Source organism: Diadema antillarum, unplaced genomic scaffold (genome assembly GCF_040938485.1).
Source record: "Diadema antillarum isolate AM-2024a unplaced genomic scaffold, OU_Dant_1.0 scf00000097, whole genome shotgun sequence".
Classification (NCBI taxonomy): domain Eukaryota; kingdom Metazoa; phylum Echinodermata; class Echinoidea; order Diadematoida; family Diadematidae; genus Diadema; species Diadema antillarum.
Window position 1 is genome coordinate 1,575,170 of NW_027270986.1, and position 23,062 is coordinate 1,598,231.

At 38.3% G+C, this 23,062-nt stretch overlaps 1 protein-coding gene across 1 annotated transcript; it reads left to right on the plus strand.

Annotated features, from left to right (window-relative positions):
• The first annotated feature begins 13,150 nt into the window (after positions 1-13,150).
• Positions 13,151-20,954, plus strand: LOC139718594 (scavenger receptor cysteine-rich domain superfamily protein-like). The gene is made up of 6 exons (XM_071630059.1): positions 13,151-13,313; positions 16,177-16,503; positions 17,218-17,400; positions 18,500-18,820; positions 19,729-20,049; positions 20,818-20,954. The coding sequence occupies exons 1-6, from the start codon at positions 13,151-13,153 to the stop codon at positions 20,952-20,954; spliced, it is 1,452 nt and encodes a 483-aa protein (XP_071486160.1).
• The last annotated feature ends 2,108 nt before the right edge of the window (positions 20,955-23,062 follow it).

A 23,062-nucleotide genomic window follows, 5' to 3' on the forward strand; every position in this document is an offset into this window, starting at 1 on the left:
AACATGGATGTGCTATGGGATCACCAGTTTCTCCATAGCTCACATTTACATGCAAGAGTTTGAGACCACGACAGCACTGAGGAGTTGCTCCGGACACTTTCCACGTATCTGGCTCCGTTACGTGGATGACACTTTTGTCATCCTTCATGAAGAAGAAAGTGCTTCCTTCTTTAGTCACATCAACTCCTTGGACACACACAATTCCTTTACACAGGAAACGTGCAAGGATGGGAATCTGGCATTCTAAGACGTTGAGGTCCACGTCGGATCTGATGGCTCCCTCTCCACTTCAGTGTACAGAAAACCAACCAATACAGACCAGTACCTGAATTTCCATTTCTTTTTTCTTGCATATTACCCATCTTTCGCAAACAGCATTGTTGTTCAAGCCTTTTTTTTTCTTTGCAAACTGTAAGATTGCTAATTGTTGTTTTTAATATTGTGCACTGTTTCATGTATTGGGACCATTTGGATGATATGAAAAGGGGCTGAGCACTATTAAAATGTGATTGATATGAGAATCCTATGGTTGAAGGCATCTATAGGCAACAGGGCTTGTCTTCTTCTGGAAATAAGGAATTGTGTGTATGTTTATGTATGTGTGTGTTGCACCAAACTGGCCTCACCAAATCGTGTGCTTATGCATGCTGCCGCTTGTGTGTTTGTGTGTGTTTTGTACGCAGTTCCAAGATTGTTGTTCTTTGTTTTAAAATGCTTTACTCTTCGTTTTGAATTTCACAGGCATATGACTGTCTACTTGTTTTCTTTTTTTCATAATTCAATTTTTCAATTTTTTATTTCAAATTATTTCATTTCCATAAAAAATAATACAAAGCAAAATACACTCAGCGAAAAAAAAGAAGAAGGTAAACGCTTTTTCAAATTCACCTTTCCCACATAGATTATTATGGCTAATATCGATGTTGAATACTGTACCATACTAAAGGTAATTGAATCGGCTACCAACCTAGCAGGTCAATAAAAAGGGAAACTTTACGCATGAGTGACCACATTCATTTTTACTTCCAAGGCACAAAAGTAAAAATTGCAAAAATGGACAAGTTGTTATTCATGCGTATGTGCTCTCTCATATAACAATGAAACAAAAGACATTGTCAACACAGTAAGAAATGTAAACAAATTTGCAAAAATCAACCTATGATCTCAATGATGCCTTGCAAAAATCAATTTATGATCTCTATAATGTCTCTGTATAACCCTCCAAAGATAAAGTAAAGCCAATAAAAAAAAAATAATGGAGGAAAATAAAGAATCTTCTGTCAAGTTCATATTCAAAAGACATAGAGACGAAGCAATGGTAGCAAAGATGGTAACAATTTGAAATGTTATTCCAAATAAAGAACATTTGAAATGATATTTGGTTCCGGTATATGACTAATGAATTCTTAAATTCCTTAATTTAAAAAGGAAATAAAGAAATTCTGCCCATTTATCCCCTTTGCGGCTTACTCCGTATGTCATTTTAACTTTGAGTTCACAGAAAATTATCATGTTCCCTCTTCAGTTTCCAAACTATGTTTTGTTTGCGAACACAATGAGAAACAAGGGAATACAAACTTATTTCTGCCATTTCATTCATGTCTCTTCAATGCGTTAAATTGGTCTTTTGTTACCATTGTTATCTTGAATAGCATTTGCATATTGATTTCAATATATAAATTTCTCCAATTTTTACTTTTGTGCCTTGGAGGACAAAAAACCTCATGTGTTCACTCATGCGTAGAATTCCTTTTTGTATAGACCTATCATGTTGATAGCCAATTAAATAATCTTTAATATGGTACATGACACGATGATTCTTATCAAAATATTCTATGAAATATATGAACTGGAAAAATGTATACTTTCTTTCTTTGCTGAGTGTACATATCGCTTACATGAGTAGTACATAATATGAAGGAACTTTGAATCATATAAGTTTCAGCAAAACATGAATACAAAATTAAAATGATGTCAACTGGATAAATAAACAAGTAAGCAGTACAAACTTACTTATTTTGTAACTCTTCATGGAAAATCGGAATTCAAAAGAAAAGCATAGCTTGTAAAAATTGTGAATTACTCTAGAATATGAGGAAATCTCAAGATCCGTTAGGGACTCCATGTATAAAATTTTTGATATTCTCACGTCAGACGAAACAATCAGAAAATAAAAAAAAGGACTATGACAGGACAAGAACGGAAGCAGGGACAAAACAGACAGGATATCAAATTAAAGATAAGCACAACAAAGAAAGGGAGAGAAATAAAAACAAGGCAGTGTCTACATTCATCTCGAAAGGTCACCAAGGTATGTAAGAAATTCTATACAATTTAGGTTTAAAACACAAACTCTTAATAATTCTAAAGAATACTTAATATTTATCTATTTGTTTATTTTTATGAAAATAACCAAAAATGAATACTTCAGTCTATGTGTTTGTTTTCATGAGGATGACAAAAGAATGTTTCCGTTTTGAATTAAAGGAAGGAAAAGTCAGAGCACCTTTTAGAGTACTTAAAAATGCTCCATATTCATTTACTCTTATTCTTATTGGTACATCAGTTACCATGTTATCTTAAAATCTTTTTTTTCTTCAATAAGTCCTCTATCTTACATAAACATTGAAATTCAGACAAACTCATAACGACCTACACAAGCATACTTCACTGAACTCTTGAGATAAGTTACTTACTTTAATCAAAAAAAGATTGTCCCCATTGTTTGGTAGATTGCTCGGAATCCTGAAAACCAAAACGAAATAAAAAAAAAGACATGCACAAAGGGACACAATGCGGAATCAAAGCACATTGTTTTAGTGAAGTGTACCATTCATTTACTTTCATTTTCCTTCATCGCGGAGGGAGTGGCGCCATTATTATGCTCGTCGATGCTTGCATATGGATATGTCAACTTGTGACTCCGCAGGGTTCAAAGTCAGGCACGGAATCAAACTTTCGTGTGTGTGAATGTGTGTGTGTGTGTGTGTGTGTGTGTGTGTGTGTGTGTGTATGTGTATGTCTGTATTTGCGCAAAAATGTGAGGTACCTTAGAATGTTAATGGAACGTGGAGTTGAAAGCAAATTTATTTAATTTGTTTATCGTTCTTCATCAATTTCAGACGCGTCATAATGTCAGCAAACAGTGTGTTCCAAATTTATTGACACTAGCGTCAGAGTTTGATATTTTTTGCCTCACCAAGTAAAAACCGTTGTATGATTGCCCTCTGATCCCTGCGTTTAGTACAAAGCAGCTTGCACTATGTTCATGATTGAGGACGAGACACCAGGAGTTTCAAAACATACTACACCGGCAACATGGCGGGATACTGTGTAACATGGATTGTGATATTTCTCTTCAGAACCACCTCGGCTCTTATTGGTAAGCAGGGCAATGTGTCCTCAACTTTTTGCTTTCTAGTAAACGTGTTAGAGTATAAAAAATAACTTGAAGAATCCAATAAAAAAAAAAATACTGTGTGATCAGTGTGATCTAAATGCGATGTAATGGTTAGACATCACACCGCCATGATTTTCGAAAACGACGCATTGAGTATACAGTGTGTGTCAACCATCATGAAGACAGAATTTTGTTCAGTGTTTTTGTTCAGTATTTTGGTTAGTAGGCATGTATGCAGTGGTAACGTAAAGATCCACATAGATAATCATTTATGCTGTACAAAATGGCGCCATAAAAAAGAATATCATGTAAAAACTGATGCGTTTATTACATATTAGTGGAAAATGAGCAAAACAAACGGGATTCCAGTGGGATATATGTTATCGTAGATTACCAATCACCAATCTTATTATATCGTAGATCACCAATATAAATTCAGCCTAAAGATGTCATTGCAAGAACTAAGACGCACTAAGAACTGCAACTGAGACACTGTCTTAGCATGATGATAAAGGCACTGTCCCCCTGATAATGAATGTTTTTTTATTATACATACATTTTTAACAAAATTATTTTATCTTAGAATAGAAGACAATTGTGTTTTCTTCAACAGAATAAAAACCATAATGTATTCATACACGGCGGTCCTACGATCATTTCATTATGACCCTATTATGACTTTGGTCGATGTTGTTGTTACATTAACACCATTTAAGGACGTTCCTCAGTTAAAGTGAAGTCCATGTCATTTTCTTCAAACTTTCCATGCAGTAACTTTGACCCATCCGAAGCCTAAATATGTAAATAAAACCATAGGTTCATGTGCTTGTTTTTCTTCTACCGGACTTTGAAAGAATATATGACTAATCTGCCGTCCTGTACCAAAATGATAGCGTTACGGGATCAAGAAACATGATTGGCAACAAAATCTGCAATGACAAACTTAAATTCCCATAATTCTTTCAAAATCCACGTTATTTTCTCCAAATTTGCAAGAATTGCAGAAGGTACCTAAAATGAGGAAAAGGTTTCAAAGTTAGGGTTTACACTCTCATTCTTAAGCAAGCAGCGCCGTCACGCCGCAGAAACACCGAAATCTCTCGAATCATTTTCATCGACGTTTTCTGTTAGGGGTGAGCTAAAGGACAAGGTTCATAAAACTTATGCTGTACATTCAAAACCCATGCCTTTTGCACGAAACTTGGCCAAGTCGTAGACGAAGGCTTACTCATTCCAGAAACACAATAAAAAGTGGGGGTTCATGTGATGTTTTTGTGCTAGCAGCGCCCCCATGCGACATATATCATCGTAAGTCCCCAAAATCTGGTCAGGAGCCTATGCAGGGATGCCTTGAAAAGGTGGGTTCATAAAACTTATTCTTTTGATTCAAAACCCATGACATTTTCACGAAACTTGACCAAGTTGTAGAAGAAGGCTTATTGATTCCAGAAAAATAACAAAAAGTGAGGGCTCGTGTGCTAGTTTTTGTGCTGACAGCACCCCCATATGATAGAAATCATCCTCGGACCCCAAAATCTGGTCAGGAGCCTATAGTAGGTGCCCTGATTAGATGGAGTTCATGTATATCATGCTGTACATTCAAAACCAATGTCATTTTCACGAAACTCGACCGAATTGTAGAAAAAGGCTTACTCATTCCAGAAGAATAATAAAAAGTGGGGGTTCATGTGCTTGTTTTTGTGCTATTAGCGCCCCCATGCGACATAATCATCGTAAGTCCCCAAAATCTGGTCAGGAATCTATGCAGGGATGCCCTGAAAAGGTGGGTTCATAAAACTTATTCTTTTCATTCAAAACCCATTACATTTTCACGAAACTTGACCAAGTTGTAGAAGAAGGTTTATTAATTCCAGAAAAACAACAAAAAGTGGGGGTTCTTGTGCTAGTTTTAGTGCTGGCAGCAACCCCATATTACAGAAATCATCCTCGGACCCCAAAATGTGGTCAGGAACATATCGTGCGTGCCCTGATTAGATGGGGTTTATGAATGTCATGCTGTACATTCAAAACCCATGTCATTTTTACGAAACTTTATCAAATTTTAGAAGAAGGGTTAATTAATGCAGAACAATTGTAAACATGGGGGATGGGTGGGTCCATGTGCGCGTTTTATTGCTAGCAGAGCCTCCTTGCGACAGAAATCATCCTAAGACCCCCCAAATCTGGTCAGGAACCAATGCAGGGATATACCCTGCTAGGATGCATGAATCTCATGCGGCTTTCTCAAAACCCCATTTTCTTACAAAACAAACAAACAAACAAACAAACAAACAAACAAACAAACAAACAAACGTGCCATAATTTCAGTGATATGGTGAAAAAAAAATACCCAGAAAGGAAGGTCCATGTGCGTGTTTGTTATTATTTCCCTTGGACAGCCATAATGATATTATCTGGACGGAAGCGGAAACTCCACATTGTCATGCTTGTTTGTTTGTTTTACCCACTTGCTGTAACCATGTGGAGAAAGTGATAATGGAGGAAAGAGAATAAAGAAGGAAATGGGAGTTTTGGCATTAGTGTGACGGTCCTCCTTGAAAGGAAAAACAAATCTTTATATAATGACGTTGATTGTATAGATTGCATGTGTTTGTTGTTGCAGTGGTTGGTAAAGTGCGTGTTGTAAACTATGGAGATGTACCTTGAGTACCCCCCCCCCCCGAAACAAAAAATTCTTTGATTTTCCTTTTGAAACACCAGATTTGGTAATAAAAAAAAAGTAATATCTGAATGGTGGAAGTGACTTGTTTGATGACATTTTCGTGACCTTGTAGTTTGTAACCAAAAATAAAAAAACACAATATTTTGTATTAGTAATGACAAGTTTAGATCTAATTTAAATTTTAACAGAGATACTCAGATTGTTTTAGTTGTTAGACCTAAAAATGAAATGTTTGTCATAATTACGTTTGTTTTGTTGCTGTTGTTGTTGTTTTAACACCTAGTCTAGTAGACTAGTAGTTCCCGACTAGGGCCTATAGGCCCTAGGTACCTCAGCACTCGACTTGACCATGTTGATGAACAGATAATGAACTGCATGTCACAAAACAGATTATGAATTGAAAATGGAAGCAGCTAGAGTTCCACTTCCAAGCCACCCAATTCCGTCGATCAGTGTTGTGCTACCATGACCATGAATATGCGGCTCGGACCGCTGAACTTTGCGTAGTACGTACAGATGGTAACGCGTACAGTCGGCACGCGAGCCGAGCGAGGCCGCCCAGCGCGTCCGCGGTGGGGAGCTGTCAGGTATCCGTACGCAGAGACTCCAACCCCAAGCACCTTCTGATCTGGAGATTCTCCCGCCCGAAACCCCTAGCAAACGGGAGACTCCAAGTTGATGTGTGCGAAGCGCGAAGTTCCTAGTGTTCTATATGTTCTCTGGTGCTATCTAAGGCTTATTTTTTCAACATACGATAGCAATAAGTAAGAAATCCTTTCCACTGGGAGACACAGAGCCAGGGCGGGAGAAATCAAATTTCCAGCGGGAGAACGGGAGATTTTGCAAAAATAGGTTTTCGGCGGGAGATCTCTCGTCGAAAACGGGAGAGTTGGAGTCTCTGCGTACGTACCACACTCTAGCTCGATCTACCAGCAGCTGCTCAGCTCAGCTAGCTCAGCTCATCACTTGTGCGTGCGTTTTTACGCTCTTTGTTACGTCACTACCAACCTGCGCAGCTAGGATGCGCATAAACTCAACTGACGAATGTCCTTAAAGTACTTCGATCAGATGTTTGCTTTCATGGTCTCAAAAGACATTGAGCTACCTAGGAACCTTCAATATGTATATTCTTTCCTGATATCAACTTTTGTGTGCATAAACCTAGTGGTAAGGACTTCGAGGATAAACTGTAGGCCAATTTCTCACTTTCGTCAGTCCATTTGATAGAAGGTTCATTCATTTTAGCAAAAACCCCTCGTTATCGCACAGTCTGTCTTTCAAAATTGTAACTTGTGCATTCAATTTAGCATTTCGATTAATAAAATTTGCACATGTTGCTTTCGAATTCTTAAAAAGGGCATTCAAATTGATTGGTACTGTAAGTTCATTCAAATTCGCCACCACTCGCCGAAAAGGGTCTTTGAGTCATTCAATTTCTCGAATTGGCAGTCAAATTCCAAACATTTTCATTCAAATGAATGTCATGTTATTTCTTTTTTGAAAAAGTGAGAACATTTGCCAATGTGCATTTCTATTGTGGTAAATGGAAATATGCGGTCTGTTATTGTTGCGTCAATGCGTTGAGGCGCGTTGTGTCCATGCCAATGGCGCAGTGTGCGTGTGGTTGGCATGGGCACAACGCAACTTTTATTTTTCATGTGAATATAATGACGCAGATTTGATTGATTCTTGATTCTTCACTTTGACTTGAGAGAGAATGGACATACAAATGTTGTATTCTCTATGAGCTCTGCTATGTTGAATAGTTGATAGGCCTGTATCTGTTATTCACTCTGTATTCGACATGTAGCTGAGGATAGTGCGGAGTTTAGACTGTCTATTTGATTTGCTCAATAAATCATTGCAATTTCAACTCATGGAGACTGTCATCGTCAGCGTCATCATTAACCCGGCTTACAACAAATGGTGTCAGGAGTGGGATGATGACAGCCTGACGGAGTGATCCACGTCATCCAGTTGAAGAACCCTGATCGACGAATAACAGCCTCGAGTATGACGGAATAATGGTCCACGTTTCGCTCCGAGGAGACCTGCTGTTTTGACTACACTTTGGTAGCGGACAGGAGTATGGAGGAGCGCTGGGTAATCTTGATCTTGATCTTGATGGTGTACGTTGATCAGCCCTGGTAGAGCAGCACTACTCTGTGAGGCAGCTTCAAGATGATCAGGCTCGTCGATGGCGGGCTAGGCTGGAGACTGGAGCTGATGGTGCGTCGGGAGTTTAGCTGTGGACGTCGGAGTGCGCTGGCGTGCGTCGGGGGCGGCTGAACATCAATCGGGATGCGAAATCGACGGTTACAGAGCTGCGATATAGCATCTCACGCACTGAGCAAGTATTTGGTAACTGAAATAATGGATGATACTGAACTTTCGTTTAACCGATTGGACTTCATGCAGATTTTGGACCTATGATGCCATTTGGGCATTACGTTTCATGTTTGAAAATGATGTGTCTTAATTGGTCAGTTTAACTGCGTAATTAGTCATGTGTGAACAGTTTGTTTATAAGGATGTGCAAAGTGATAATAATTGCTCTTCGTCATCATATCGACAGGCAATAGGGTTGTGTGTAAATCTCGCTCTAGGCCATGCTCAGATTGAAAAGTTTAGTGGGTATTGTGAAGATGGCACTGAAACACCTTTTTCTAACTGGATGGAAGAATTCAATTTTATTATTGAACCTTTCCATTTCAATGATGAGGAGAAGGCTTGGGTTTTGGTGAGCAACCTTACGGGGTCAGCAAGAGAGGAGATTCTTTATTGTCTGTCTGACGAGAAGCGGAGGAGTTTCACAGAGATTGTAAAAGCTCTCCGTCTGTGTTTTAGTCGAGAGAATTCTCACTATTTGCGATGCTTGTTCTATAATCGTGTTCAACATGATAGTGAAGACTTGGCAGACTTCAGTAGGGCTCTCATGCGTCTTTATGCCAAATTGGTATATGCTGCAGACGATGAGAAGGAAGCTGCGGCTCTGAGGCAGCTTAGGGATGAAGCTCTGTCAAATCAGTTTGTCAGTGGAACACGGGATGAGAGAAAACGAATTTTGTTAAGGCGTTTGCACATGAGAAATAGGGGAGACCGATTTGAAGTGCTTAGGAGAGAAGCATTGTTAGCTCTCCGTGAGGACTGTATGCTTGAGGGAGATGGGCTGAAAACTGGGAGTGCTGATACTGGAACACAAGGAGTGTTCACTGACCCGGTTGCTCAGCAGCTAGATCTTTCCTCAGACATGTCAGATACAGCTGGACAGGAGAAGGAGGATGTCATATCTACTCTTTTGGATGGGGGATCGCAGATTCTGAGTTGCGTTGATGTAGATGAGGGTGGTGCAGAAATTGATGCTGGGGGACATGGACGTGAGTCATGTGATGAACAGGTTGATGCAAAGGATTTAGATGCTGGGGTGCTTCTAATTGCAAAACCTGTGGGAGAGGGTACCGAGAGGGGTCCCGAATCATCACTTGAAGGTCAGGATGTCCAAAAGCATGCAAAAGTGCAGCCACAAAGAACTAACGTAGCGCCAAAGGAGAGGTCAATTCCAAAAGGGGAGAATATTTCTCATGGTGACATTGTTGTCGATAATGTAACAACAAGGGAGGCATGCATACCCAACTGTAACATGTGGAAGCATGGATGTCATGTTCAGGGAACGGTATGGGGGCCCTGGGAGTCAAATTGGAGACCGGATTTGGGGTTGGTCGCTGCAGGTTAGAAACCCGCTGTCCGTTCATGGAATTTGTTGTGAGTTGATTCGCTTACAGTGTATACGTTCATGACTGCAGCTGAAACTTGTGTACCATCTCAAGTAGCAATGGATTTAGGAACTATGCGCATTTAGAGATGCAATATCAATGCTAGAAATGATTATCAAGATATGGTTGTTTTAATTGATACATGCTGTATGTGATTGATAAGAAGTTTTTAATGAGATATTGGAATAGTGATATGAAAGTATTTTAAATCACTATTACGTGAAAAAACGAAGGAACTATATTATAGCCATTGTTTTAATTGTTTTGTTGGCAGCTGAACAACATGGCATTCTGACAATATTAGTGGTTCTTCAGTGAGTCAGGAATGTTTGATAATGAGAAATAGTTGGTCGAGAATTCATGCTTTGAATGATCCCTTAATTTGTGTGAAGTTTTGTAAATGAGCAAATCGCTGACTGTGACGATAATATGACACATAAAGCGGGGAAGTTACCGTATATCATAGCGGAGAAGCTTATTTTTGTTAGTTGTGAATTCTAACATTCTGTGACTTCACTTTGTTTTAACTGTGAATTTCGTAATATGTGTTATATTGATTCATTGAGAAGTACATTACTTTTAGAAAATCGATTATTATCATACGGGTCGTATGATATAATCGCGGGGAAGTTGTGTTGTTGTATGCATTTGGCATGTGTATTAAGAGACTTGTCTATATATTGCGTTTTGTTTTCTCGGATATTCTGTACATAACTGACAGTGTGGGACGGCTGAGTTCTACATCGAAACGGAACTGAAGAAAATTGTAACATATTGATGTGTTATTCTCTTGGCGCGGAACATTTATGCCATGTATCAAATATGAGTTTGTATGATTTACTGTAAATTTGGAAGATTCAAGAGTTTCAGCTCTTGGCAGATTTCATGTATAAAGTTCAATCTTTTAGTATTTCGACGTTTGTATATTTGACCGGAAAAGCGGGGAACACGCTTTCCTGAAGTATATTTTTGTATATGTGCTGTTAATCCGCTCTTATATGGAATTGCTGTAAAGTGTAATGATTTGACATGAAGAGCGGGGAATTTTTTGTTATGTACTATTATGTATAATGTTATGAAAATGATATGATGTAATTGGGATTATATAACCCATGGTTGTGTTATATAATCGCGGGGAAGTTTGTGGTAAATGGAAATATGCGGTCTGTTATTGTTGCGTCAATGCGTTGAGGCGCGTTGTGTCCATACCAATGGCGCAGTGTGCGTGTGGTTGGCATGGGCACAACGCAACTTTTATTTTTCATGTGAATATAATGACGCAGATTTGATTGATTCTTGATTCTTCACTTTGACTTGAGAGAGAATGGACATACAAATGTTGTATTCTCTATGAGCTCTGCTATGTTGAATAGTTGATAGGCCTGTATCTGTTATTCACTCTGTATTCGACATGTAGCTGAGGATAGTGCGGAGTTTAGACTGTCTATTTGATTTGCTCAATAAATCATTGCAATTTCAACTCATGGAGACTGTCATCGTCAGCGTCATCATTAACCCGGCTTACAACACTATGTGACTTTTTGCGAATAGGCAGTCAAATTCCAAACATTTTCATTCAAATGAACGTCATGTTATTTCTTTTTTGAAAAAGTGAGAACATTTGCCAGTGTGCATTTCTATGTGACTTTTTGTTTCATTCATAACATACACAATGTTAAGCAGTAAAAGTATTAGTTTTGACCCTATATAACTCGAGTTTGTTATTCCGTGACGCCCTTTTTCTTTCATACATGTCATTATAGGATTATAAACTAGTGCCAATACCACAGATTAACTTAATCTTCCTACAGTCGTAACAACACAAGGTAGATACAGACGTACGCTGTATATATCTCAAGAAGACAGACAAAAAAAAAAATATAGGAACCTTTAATGATCATAACCTTGACTTCTTGGAACTGGCCGACACACTCGGAATAAAGCACTCAACGGTCAGATAAGTTGTGGTCACATGCACTGGGAGACTGGGAGACTCAATAAGCACATTGAAAAAAAAAACTGTTGCCAAAATCTCTAAAATGAATACGAAAATATAAAATGTAATGATGCTTACAAAGCAATAACTATACATGTTGAAAAAATAAGAAATGACCAAAGCATAAACATGTGTGCTATTTGAAATTGACTGCAAAAGATGTTAACTTGGATGCCCAAAAATGAATTCGAATGAACGAGAGCAGCATATGATGCGTCATCACGTGACTTTATCATTCTAAATTGAATGACCAATAACGAAATGGTGCTTGTGTTACGAATTTCAATCGGAAAAAGTGTTAATTAGAATGAGATTAAAGGTAATTTGAATTCCCCCAAATGAATCTGAATGAAGAGATCATAAAATTGAAATACCGAGCATGACATCTACGCTGAATTTTGCTAAATTGAATGCAGCAAAAAGGAATATGACTGAAAACCATATTAGAGTTCATACATAAAACACATCTCATTATCAGCAAATTTGGATACCTATCAATACATGGTGTGTGGCTTTTTTGTGTGTGTGAGAGTTAAAATGTCACGAAATAATGAAAATCAGTTATGATAAGGTTCCAATAGATTCCTATTTCTTTACAGAGTGAAGTCATTGATTTTTTATGGCCCAGGGTACTTAACATGATGAAATCTGATGCGTGTATACTCATATAATTCTGCAATTATCTTTTGTCTCCTTTTTTGCATTTATTCTCAGTTTCCTCGTTTTGCCGTTAATTTCTTTCTTTCGTGACATTCACTGCCATAAAGCTGTAATACTTCCTTGCGCTTGTTCTTGATACTAGCCACAAGCTATAATACGATTGTCTGTGATTTAATGTAATAAAACGTTTGAAATAGATTCATCAGTTTTAGTAATGATGATAACTGTGCAGAAATTTGATTTTAACACATAGGCCTAATCATGATAACTCACAGATATTAATCACAATCTAAAGTTCAATTGTTTGTGATTCAATCTAAAAAAAGAAGGATGTGATTCGAAAGGTTTTATTATTTTTAGTGGCCCGGAAATAACAACTACGAAGAAAGTTGATTTAACATATAATCATGTGATATCAAATATCACCTATGACTCATCTTTTGAATTTAAAAGGTGACGTCAGACTGGCTGATGGTCGTTCGTCTAGAGACGGCCGACTGGAAATCTACCTCACTAGCATATGGGGCACTGACATGTGGGGCACTGTCTGCAGTACGGGATGGGGCAGCGAGGAAGCAGAAGTGGCCTGCCGTCAACTAGGGAATGACGGAGTGAATAGAGCGTACTATCATTCGCCGATGAGCAATTTTGATGACTATAACCACGTGACCCAAGCGAGCTGTATTGGAAACGAGGCTAAACTCATCGACTGTGACCTCACTAACTATAAAATTGGGCTCCAATGCTATTATCTCGCAGTCGTGGCTGTCGACTGTTACTCGTTAGTACCAGATCCCTCGGGTAAGTCACACACAATTATAAGCACTGCTGATTAATCCATATGAGAATGTAGTCTATGATCCAAAGATGAAAACATCATGAAATCTAGTCCTGACATGATCATTTCTTGAATTATTTCAATTGTCTATACTTGCCAAAACACGTTAGCTCTTTTTTTTTTGCTCTTTATACGTTTTCCTCTACTATACAATTGCAGATTGTGTATTGATACTTACAATTATGCCGATACGTTATTAAGTTTTTCTTGTACATTGTATTGTATTGAAAATGGAATGGAGAAATAAAGCTGAACTGAACTTCTGTGTGAGTATGTGCAACATGAAACCTATACAAGTTTACCCCACAACATCTGACTGTAGTTACAACATATGTACAGTATGTTGTACTTATGTTTGTCATCTAGTTATTTGCATGTTCAGGGCCCGCAGGAAGAAAAGTACCTGCCTTACTGGTGGGACCACCCTGTTGAAAGAAGACTGAATAAATAAATAAATACATACATAAATAAATAAATAAATAAATATATAAATAAATACATAAATAAATAAATACATTCTCTATGCGATACTGGATTATCTTGGTAAAAGATTCGACGCTTTGACATAATTTAAATAAATGATTATCTCCACCTAATCATGTTATTGTTTATCAAGTCTTCTTTAAAAGCAGGGTAATCCCATACTGAGTCATAAAAGCATGCTATGCCCTGCGTCAGTATACCTACATTACGATGTGCGCACAATCACAAACGAAAACAAAGCGTACTTGGTACAGTTAACGAACAATCGGTTTGTAAGAGCATAAACACATGAGGTAAAACATTTATTTAAAAACAAACAAACAAAAGGAGAAAACCCAACTTCAATCAACAATACTATGGGATTTAACTGCTTACTTAGTGCAAAGGGTATAATAATCATATCAAATAATAGATTGGAGTTGTAACATTACGTTAGGCGCTTAGAAATTGTGTATTAAGCGCGGTAAAAGTGTTAATTATTTATATTGTTATTATTATTATCATTATTATCATTATTATTGTTATACAATTCTCAATAATGATACAGGGTACTTATAATTAGCCAATTCTACATAGCTACGGTGCTCAAGTTGAGGTAGGAAAAAGCGCGTTGTGAAGTACAAACATCATTACACTATAATGCACACGAAACTGAATGAAACGATGATGATGGGAAAAAAATAATATACAATTCTACCGAAAAGCGGTTACGAACAAATAATGTTAATGTCTGCAATGGAGCGGTTGTTTGAGTAAAAGTGTGTAACAAGCTTAATTATTTTCCTGCAGCATATTATGAGAAGGAGTGGTTCTCATATACAATCCTAGGTTTTGGTATGTGTGGGCCTAATTGGCCCCCCCCCCCCCCCAAAAAAAAAAAAAAAAAATGGGGGGGGGGGGGGAGGGGCAAACCGTTTGGTCACGAGTCACAATGTACGATAATTTGCATTATTTACACCTCATAACCCCATCTAAAGCTAGAATGCCACTTTACGTTCTTTTGTAGCAGTTGTATAAACTACTATGAAAGTATACTTATCATGACAAAATGATCTTAGATCTTATTCTCTACATCGAACTGCTGCTACACTGCAGCCAAGGAAGGGGAAATTCGTCTATCAGGGAGCTCATCGACGCCAACATATGGTCTCCTGCAAATCTATCACGATAACTCCTGGGGCTCTGTCTGTAGAGACGGATGGGATAGCATCGACTCGCAAGTTGCTTGCAGGGAATTAGGTTATCAAACGGGAAGCGGTTCGTCGTCGTTATGGGTCACAGGAGAATTCTTTGGGCCTATCTATCTAACAGACGTCGGTTGTATTGGGGACGAGGTTGCACTTTCTCTCTGTTTCCACGGTGGTTGGGGAAACACCGATTGTGGACATGATAGGGACATTTATTTGGATTGCAGACCTGATTACTCAGGTAGGTATATTCTGTGACATTCTGGCCCGAATTCACGAAGGTGGTACAAATGAAACCATGGTTTAAACCATGGGCAAAAACCATGGAGCGCCAAGTGTCGCACGGAATATTTCGTCGACAAAACAACCGTTTCGTTAACGAAATTATCCTTTCGTGGACGAAATATTCATTCAGTTACAAAATGTTGTCATTTCGTTACAAAATAATCATTTCATCGACGAAATGACTGATTTCGCAATCATTTCGTTATCATGAGTACACAAAGCTAATTGAAAACATGATTAAAAAAGGGAAAAAAATGAAGCAAAAATCACATAGGCTTATTTGTACCGCCTTTAACTAATTAATCTGGGACTTTGCACTTCGTCCGTGTGCAGCTGTTTTAAAGGTCAGATGTAAATTTTTTAGTAATGTAACATAGTGTAATCTATGGGATAAGCCATTGATAGGCCTTTGTACTTTCCTCACATTTGATATCAGTCTGTTTTGAATACTGTGCTCGAATACTTTTTTACGTTTTATAGTGATTCTGTGCACCTTGTTTTACTTTTTCTGTGTTCTTTAATCAAGCTTAATGTGTAATGGATTAATCTGAAATTGATTGTAATATGCATCAATCGAATTTAACTTGATACCTGCCAAAGCATGACACACACTCACACACACACACACACACACACACACACACACACACAAATTGGTAAATATCGAAAAGATGAATGACATACCCTGATTCGAATGAATGAGTCTCGATTATCCTGTGACACTGGATCTGAGCAAACGTAGATACATTTTCTTATATGCCGTTGCTGTTAGCATAATGTTATCAGATATTGATGGAATCTTGTGAGATAAAAACAAGTTGCAGTGATTTTTTTTCCGTGTCTATTATTTGCCAATATTTCGATTCATTAGCTGAAGATGGTGACGTCAAGCTTGTTGGCGGGGAGAACGATTGGGAAGGCACACTTCAGGCATTCCACGACCAGAGATGGGGCACGGTTTGCAGTGACAACTGGTCTGCCAACAATGCATTTGTCGTATGCCGCCAGCTCGGCTACACGGGTATCATAACGCCCAACCGCTCCTTCGGGCCAGGGTACGGTCCGATCCACCTTGGTGAAGTGGTTTGCACGGGAGACGAGTACACCTTAACGGCCTGCTCGCACAGTGAATGGGGTGCCAGTGGCTGCACATCCCACGAACAAGACGTTGGTGTCGAGTGCACGGAGGAGAGGTTAGGTAAGTTAAAATGTGATTATACCATCACTAAGACGTGAGATGATGGCGCGACGAGTCATTACAGGATTGTACTGCAAGTTTATTCCATGACCTGATATTTGATTAATAACGATAGACATGAAACATAAATAACGACGTTATTATGCCATATAATGCATGTAAGCTCCTTTTCACTTAAAATTAGAGGAAGGTAGTTCGTATCTGTTTAACTTTATTGAGATAAGAAATCCCCTTTTGTTTTGTTTTTTGTTACTTGTTTTACAAAAAGGCTTTGTTTTGCCGTTCGTACTGCACAGTCCAATAGTGTTATCTGTTAAAATGATTCTTGGTTTCTTTTGAAAGACAAACATTGATCTGCTGCTGAATTTACATCTCAATATAGACAAGAAGAATATGTCACTTTGTGTAAGAATTTTAACTCACTTTACGGTTTCCCTTCTGACATGCTTCGTCAGAGGCACACACGGAAAGTCGAATAAACGCACTCTCATGTATACAGTAACATGCTTTCAAAAGACGAACAATGTTTTTGTTAGTGTCACATAAAACGAACAAAAAGGGGATATTCGCTCAGAAAAGGGATATTGTTTTTTTATGTTTAGCCCCAGCCTCACAATGTCTTTCAGCTAAAATATTAAGTATATACCTCATACCAAACATTACATGAGTGACTGAAAACCTTGAAATATTTCAATTATCCCTTGACGCGTATAGGTGAGGAAGGTAATATACGTCTTGCTGGCGGACCGTCTTCCGACCGTGGTCGAATCGAAATCTTCCATGAGAACAGGTGGGGAACCATTTGCAACAACAACTGGTCGAGAAAGGAAGCACTGGTCGCATGCCGTCAGCTTGGATTTCCCGGGGTGGCAATCTCAAGTTATTACTACCGGCCAGGTGAAGGACCGATCTATCTCGACGAAGTTTCGTGCACAGGCTCGGAATCGAAACTGACAGACTGCCGTAGTAGAGGATGGGGTACACACACTTGCACTCACTCCGACGACGTTGGGGTCCAATGTTCAACTACTGAACTTTGTAAGCAATCGATTACCCGTTTCTTTCCGATTCTGCACTCAAACATACCCGATTGCTTGATAATACACACATTGTCATTTTTCACGACGATTTCCATGAAAATCAGTGTTATAATGAAATCATAACATACATACTCTGAGATCATACGTTGCTGACTGATGTTTAATGTACGCTTAGAAATTTTCATTTGTCTTTTGTAAAGTTCTCAACGGTAGTTTGTATAGTCCTATATATTTTAAACAGCAGCTTTTCATGTCTTACCTTGGAGATACAAAGACGAAAGATTTGATTCACCCTGCTTTCTATTTCTGATAAATTTTATTCCCTGTGATTGTGTTTTTATTAATTATTTGCATAGCAGAACGAGGTAAGATGCTATGTTATAATCGAATATTGGGGATTACAATTAGACGGTGAGGATGAAAATCCCTCTCACCAAGTACAATAACAATAGAAATAATAATAATAATGATAACAGTACTAATAATAATGATAATAATAACAGTGATGGTTATGATAATAACAATGATAATAATAATAATAATGATAATGATAACAACAACAACAACAGTGTTGATGGAGTCTTCTAGTATGCACTGTCTTTCACACAGTGGCATTCCTGGTGCCCCCTCCCACCCCCCCCCCCCCAAAAAAAAGGAGAGATATCTTTTCGACATTGCTTCATTACTGAAGAGGTATGTTTGAAAAGAAAAAAAAAACATAGTGAGTTGTTGGAACAAAACGATTTTGAGTCCTTTCTTGAAAAGAGGTAATGAAGCCTCCATTACCACTTTCGCAGGCAATGAGTTCCAGAGAGAAGAACCGAAATGGAAGAAATCTATGTTGTCTCGTGCCGTGCGCGGGCAACGCGAATGCTGTTAGCAGTGAATGTGTTCCGGCCAAATACATACAGTGGCCTTTTTATTCTTTTCAACACCCCTCACATTGACATGTCCAGCTGAAGGTGATTTACGTTTGGTCGGTGGTACATCTTCCGACAATGGCCGACTGGAAATCTACCATGACTACGAATGGGGTACCATCTGCGACAGCACCTGGTCGGCAAGGGAAGCTGTTGTTGCGTGTCGCCAGCTCGATTTTCCTTCGGTTTCTATTCCCTTCCGTGATTACGGAAGCGGTGAGGGACCGATCCACCTCGAAAGAATTTCTTGCACAGGCACCGAGTGGCAGCTGAGAAGTTGCGATATTGCTGTATGGGGCACAAGCAACTGCGAACACTCACAAGACGTTGGGATCAAGTGCTCGAGAAGTGAACAGAGTGAGTAGTAGATAGCTCAAAGTGTTCAAATTGTCACATAATCTACAGAGTGTACTTTAAAAATGCATCAGAAAACGAATTGTGTTCTTTTTGATTACAAGTATACTTTCTTTCTTACCTATCAATTTATTAAGTGAATAGAGAACATTACATGTGTCTTTTTCGGTTGTAATAAGTTCTGGAAACTATCAATTCCATACGGTGTGATCTGTTCGGCTTATTCATTACGTCCATTGTTTTTTTTCCTCCATTGGAAAGATACAGGGCAAAAAGAGTACAGTTTATGATTTTGACTGATTTGTGCCAGTAAGAGCCACTGGTCATCACTGTGAAGCCGTGATATGTTGGCTAAGTGGCGATAAGTGCATAAATTTTCCAATGTATCCCTGGAAAAAACGTAACCGGGTACCGTTTTATGAAAGTTTTCAGACCTGAAAAGTTGTCATTCTACGACAATTACAATAGCTAATCGACGCCAAGGATTTTACCGAAATTGTCAAAGAATGACACCTTGTCAGGGTTGACAACTTTTTGCACAAAACCGTGCCCTCAGGACGCGCTCTGAGCTTATTCCCCTATTCATCCTGGTCACCGGAATCAGTAACGCTGTAAGCCTTACTATTATGAGTTGCTCTCAAAGCCAGTGATACGAAGTTACAGTTGTTTTCGAAGAGGTGGAATTCCTCTTAAGTGTCCTTCTCTCTAAAAGCAATAAGCCTTCAGCCTAGGAACAGCGATTTTAATGAAGTTCCGAGATAAGTGTTCCACCGTTGCAATTTAGTCGAATCGTAGAATTTGATCAAAAGTTTTTATTAAGAACTCCTTGAATCATGCGACATTCTTATCAAAGTGCATGGTTTTGTTCCTTCAGTTGACTTTGTATCATTTCATACACTCTCGGCCTGCAGAGGAAGGTAACCTACGTCTTGTTGACGGTTTGTCGCCTGACCACGGCCGACTCGAAATCTTTCATGACTATGAGTGGGGTACTATCTGCGACTACAGCTGGTCAATGGAAGACGCTGTCGTCGCTTGTCGCCAACTCGGCTTTCTTAGAGTTGTAACTGCGAACGTATTTTACGGAGGCGGTGAAGGACCAATCCATCTGAAGAGGGTCTCTTGCAACGGTTCAGAGTCGAAACTGATAAACTGCAATATTCCCGAATGGGGCACACGCTACTGCCAACATTCCAACGACGTTGGAATCTACTGCTCGTCTTCTTTGACACGTAAGTTTCCTGTATGAATAGTTAAGACATGCTAGTTTCTCTCATGAGATTTAACAACTGGAACTGCACCGGTCTCATACACTCGAGACTCAGTGGACAGTTCAACTCATTTTTAACTTAATCTTTTTCACTTGACTATGAAGCAAAATGTAAAATGTACAAAAATACAAGATGTTAAAAGATATGAGATTTCATACGTAGTATATCATTGCATATTGCAATATTACACCACAACAGATAGAATCTATCGTAACGTAGAAATTTGCAATCGAGTGCGCCTAATGAAACAAACTCCGTTCATTTCAGTCTCATTTGTATGAAAATGCCTCTAACAGCATCACGTGTAAGATTGTACAAATCACGAAATGCTTTACGCATGCTTTTGATACGTGGATATTATCTGTTGCCTTGACAACCTGTTCATACATTGCAGAGATGGAAGTTGTTTTTGCAATGCATTGAATAAAATTAAGTTATAATGTCACTGTAACAGGTGAGTGAGTTACACAAGCCAGCCTAATTACCTTTCATCCTTGTCTAAGTTCGCCGTAGCGTGTGAAATCACGTTATGACAGGCTGTACTTTTTGCTTGCATACAGCTGCTCCAACACCAGTGGTCATACCAGAGCCAAGAAACGGGATGGAACCGTTGTTGATTGTTGCCATTACAGCAGCATCAGTGGTGGTTTTGGGCTGTGTGTTGTTCGTCGTAGTATGCATCGTGTAAGAAACCCAAGCAGAGTGCTACTGTTTCGTCTCCCGCCAAAGACCAAACCAACCCTCCGGCGCCATCACCTCAGAACCAGACGGTTATCTACGATCCAACAAGTATGACTGTGGACACAAAGGTCGTGGCGCCGCCTAGCTACTCTGAGATAGCGGAGGAGATGCCCACATCCAATTAAGTCATCCACAGGGATCCTACTGAGGGGAGATGAAGAATCTCACATTCATTCTTTGCATTTTCACGAACACTATTTCTCCAGGATACCTTTGACATCGCGATCACAAATGTCGTCAATGGTGTTACGGACTTCTGTGCCGTTCTAGCGTTTTATTGAACGCTTCAGACATGACAAACACATTTAGCTAATATGGAGAAAGGGGATTTGACTCATGTATATAGTGTGATATTGCATATTAAGCGAAACTCAGTACCTTTTTCACTTCAATATCATAGGAGAGTCAGCCCAAACATTAAAAACAGCCCACTTATGTCCTGTTTCTCTGTTTTTCCATTCAGACATTGTTGTTACAAAGATTGTCTGACAAACTTTCGCAATGTTCCAGGTTTGAGAAGTTGCATTCAAAAAGAAAAGAGAATAGTGCCTTGCAGATGTACTTCCGAATATCTTATTCAATGGCACTCCTTTGTCTCATCAATTGCTGATTCTTTTTTGCAAAATTCACAGTATTTTTTCTGACTTATGTTGAGATTTATTGTAGTACAGGTCAATGATGATCTTGATCATGCAATTTACTTTTACAGAGTGTCTCCAGGAATGATCAACTGGCTTTATCAGTTTATTCAATTTGAACCGTAACGTGAAAGATATACATGTATTAATTTTGTTTATTGTTGCAGGCCCTGGTATAATCAATTACTATTTCTTTTTGTTGAATATCTTTATCTCTTCGCATGTACGAATTTTTGTGATCAACCTGCAATAATGAGTGGTGTATTATTGTGTGTATTCATATTTTTGTTATTAACAAGATTTCCCCACAAATGATAATATTCCAATAAGAATACGAAGAATATATATATATATATATATATATATATATATATATATATATAAATGTTTATATGGTTTAGCTTAAACTCGTACAATGGTTAATGAAATAGAAATGGTCTGTGACAGGCATGCTCATAACACTCGTTCAGCCAACTCACTCAATGTGGTCATTCCAAAACCAAATATTTCGTGTTTCAAGAAGTGTTTTCGTTTCTCAGGAGCACACGTATGGAATTCATTACCAGAAACTCTACAAAATGCCCGGTCTGTTCAGAATTTTAAGCGCCTATATAAGCAGTTATATTATCTGTAACGTATACTTTTGTTGTGACCATCTCAGCTGCATATAATCTTTCCTGTTACTTTTATTTCAGTATTACAAATTGTTGACGTGTGTGTTTTTTTTTTTTGCTTGTTTGTTTGCTTTTTTGTAACCTCCTTCTGCGAGTGATTGTGAGGGAATACATATCTTCTTGTCATGATCCACTTCATATTGTGTTTTACATCTTGTTTGTCATTCTTTTTTTCATGATCAGTATGATTATGTACTCAAGTGAGATATGAAAGTGAATGTACTAGACCTGTCCAGAGAATCTCAAAACTAATGCCGGCGTAATTTCGGCTATTCCGTCCATTGCAATTCAGTTCAATGTACAAATGAAATTACAGTACGATATCATTATTTTTCTTTATTTCAATAACATTTTCAATGGAAAATCCAGTATTCAATTCAATAAATCATTCAGATACAAAAGACGGCATGTTTTTGCATTGTCGCTTTTTATGTTGTTATTTTAAGTCAAGTACCTTCCCTCACTAGAAACAAAAAAAAAATGCGCTAGGTTGAGTTCAATCTAAAGTTTTATGTAATGATCGGCAGATATGTCTTTTCTTTATTGTATACTCTCTACTGGGAATGCTGCGCAGTTGTTCGATTACTAGTTATTTTAATCAACAGACACATACGTACTTAACATATCAATGCACATCTGCATACATCAAAAATTACTTAATGTTCCACACCTCTATGAATATAAATATATATATATATATATATATATATATATATATATATATATATATATATATAATGACTATGTTTCAAACCTTGCCGAACATGGGTTTGCTATCTTAGCAGTGACTTCCAATGTATTGCACTAATTACCTTTCTATACTGGCCAGAGGATGTGTGGCTTATCTACTTTTCTTTTAGGAGTTTACCTTGTATGATTCTCGGTACAGCATTAGAATATGACAAAATATTCGAATGCATC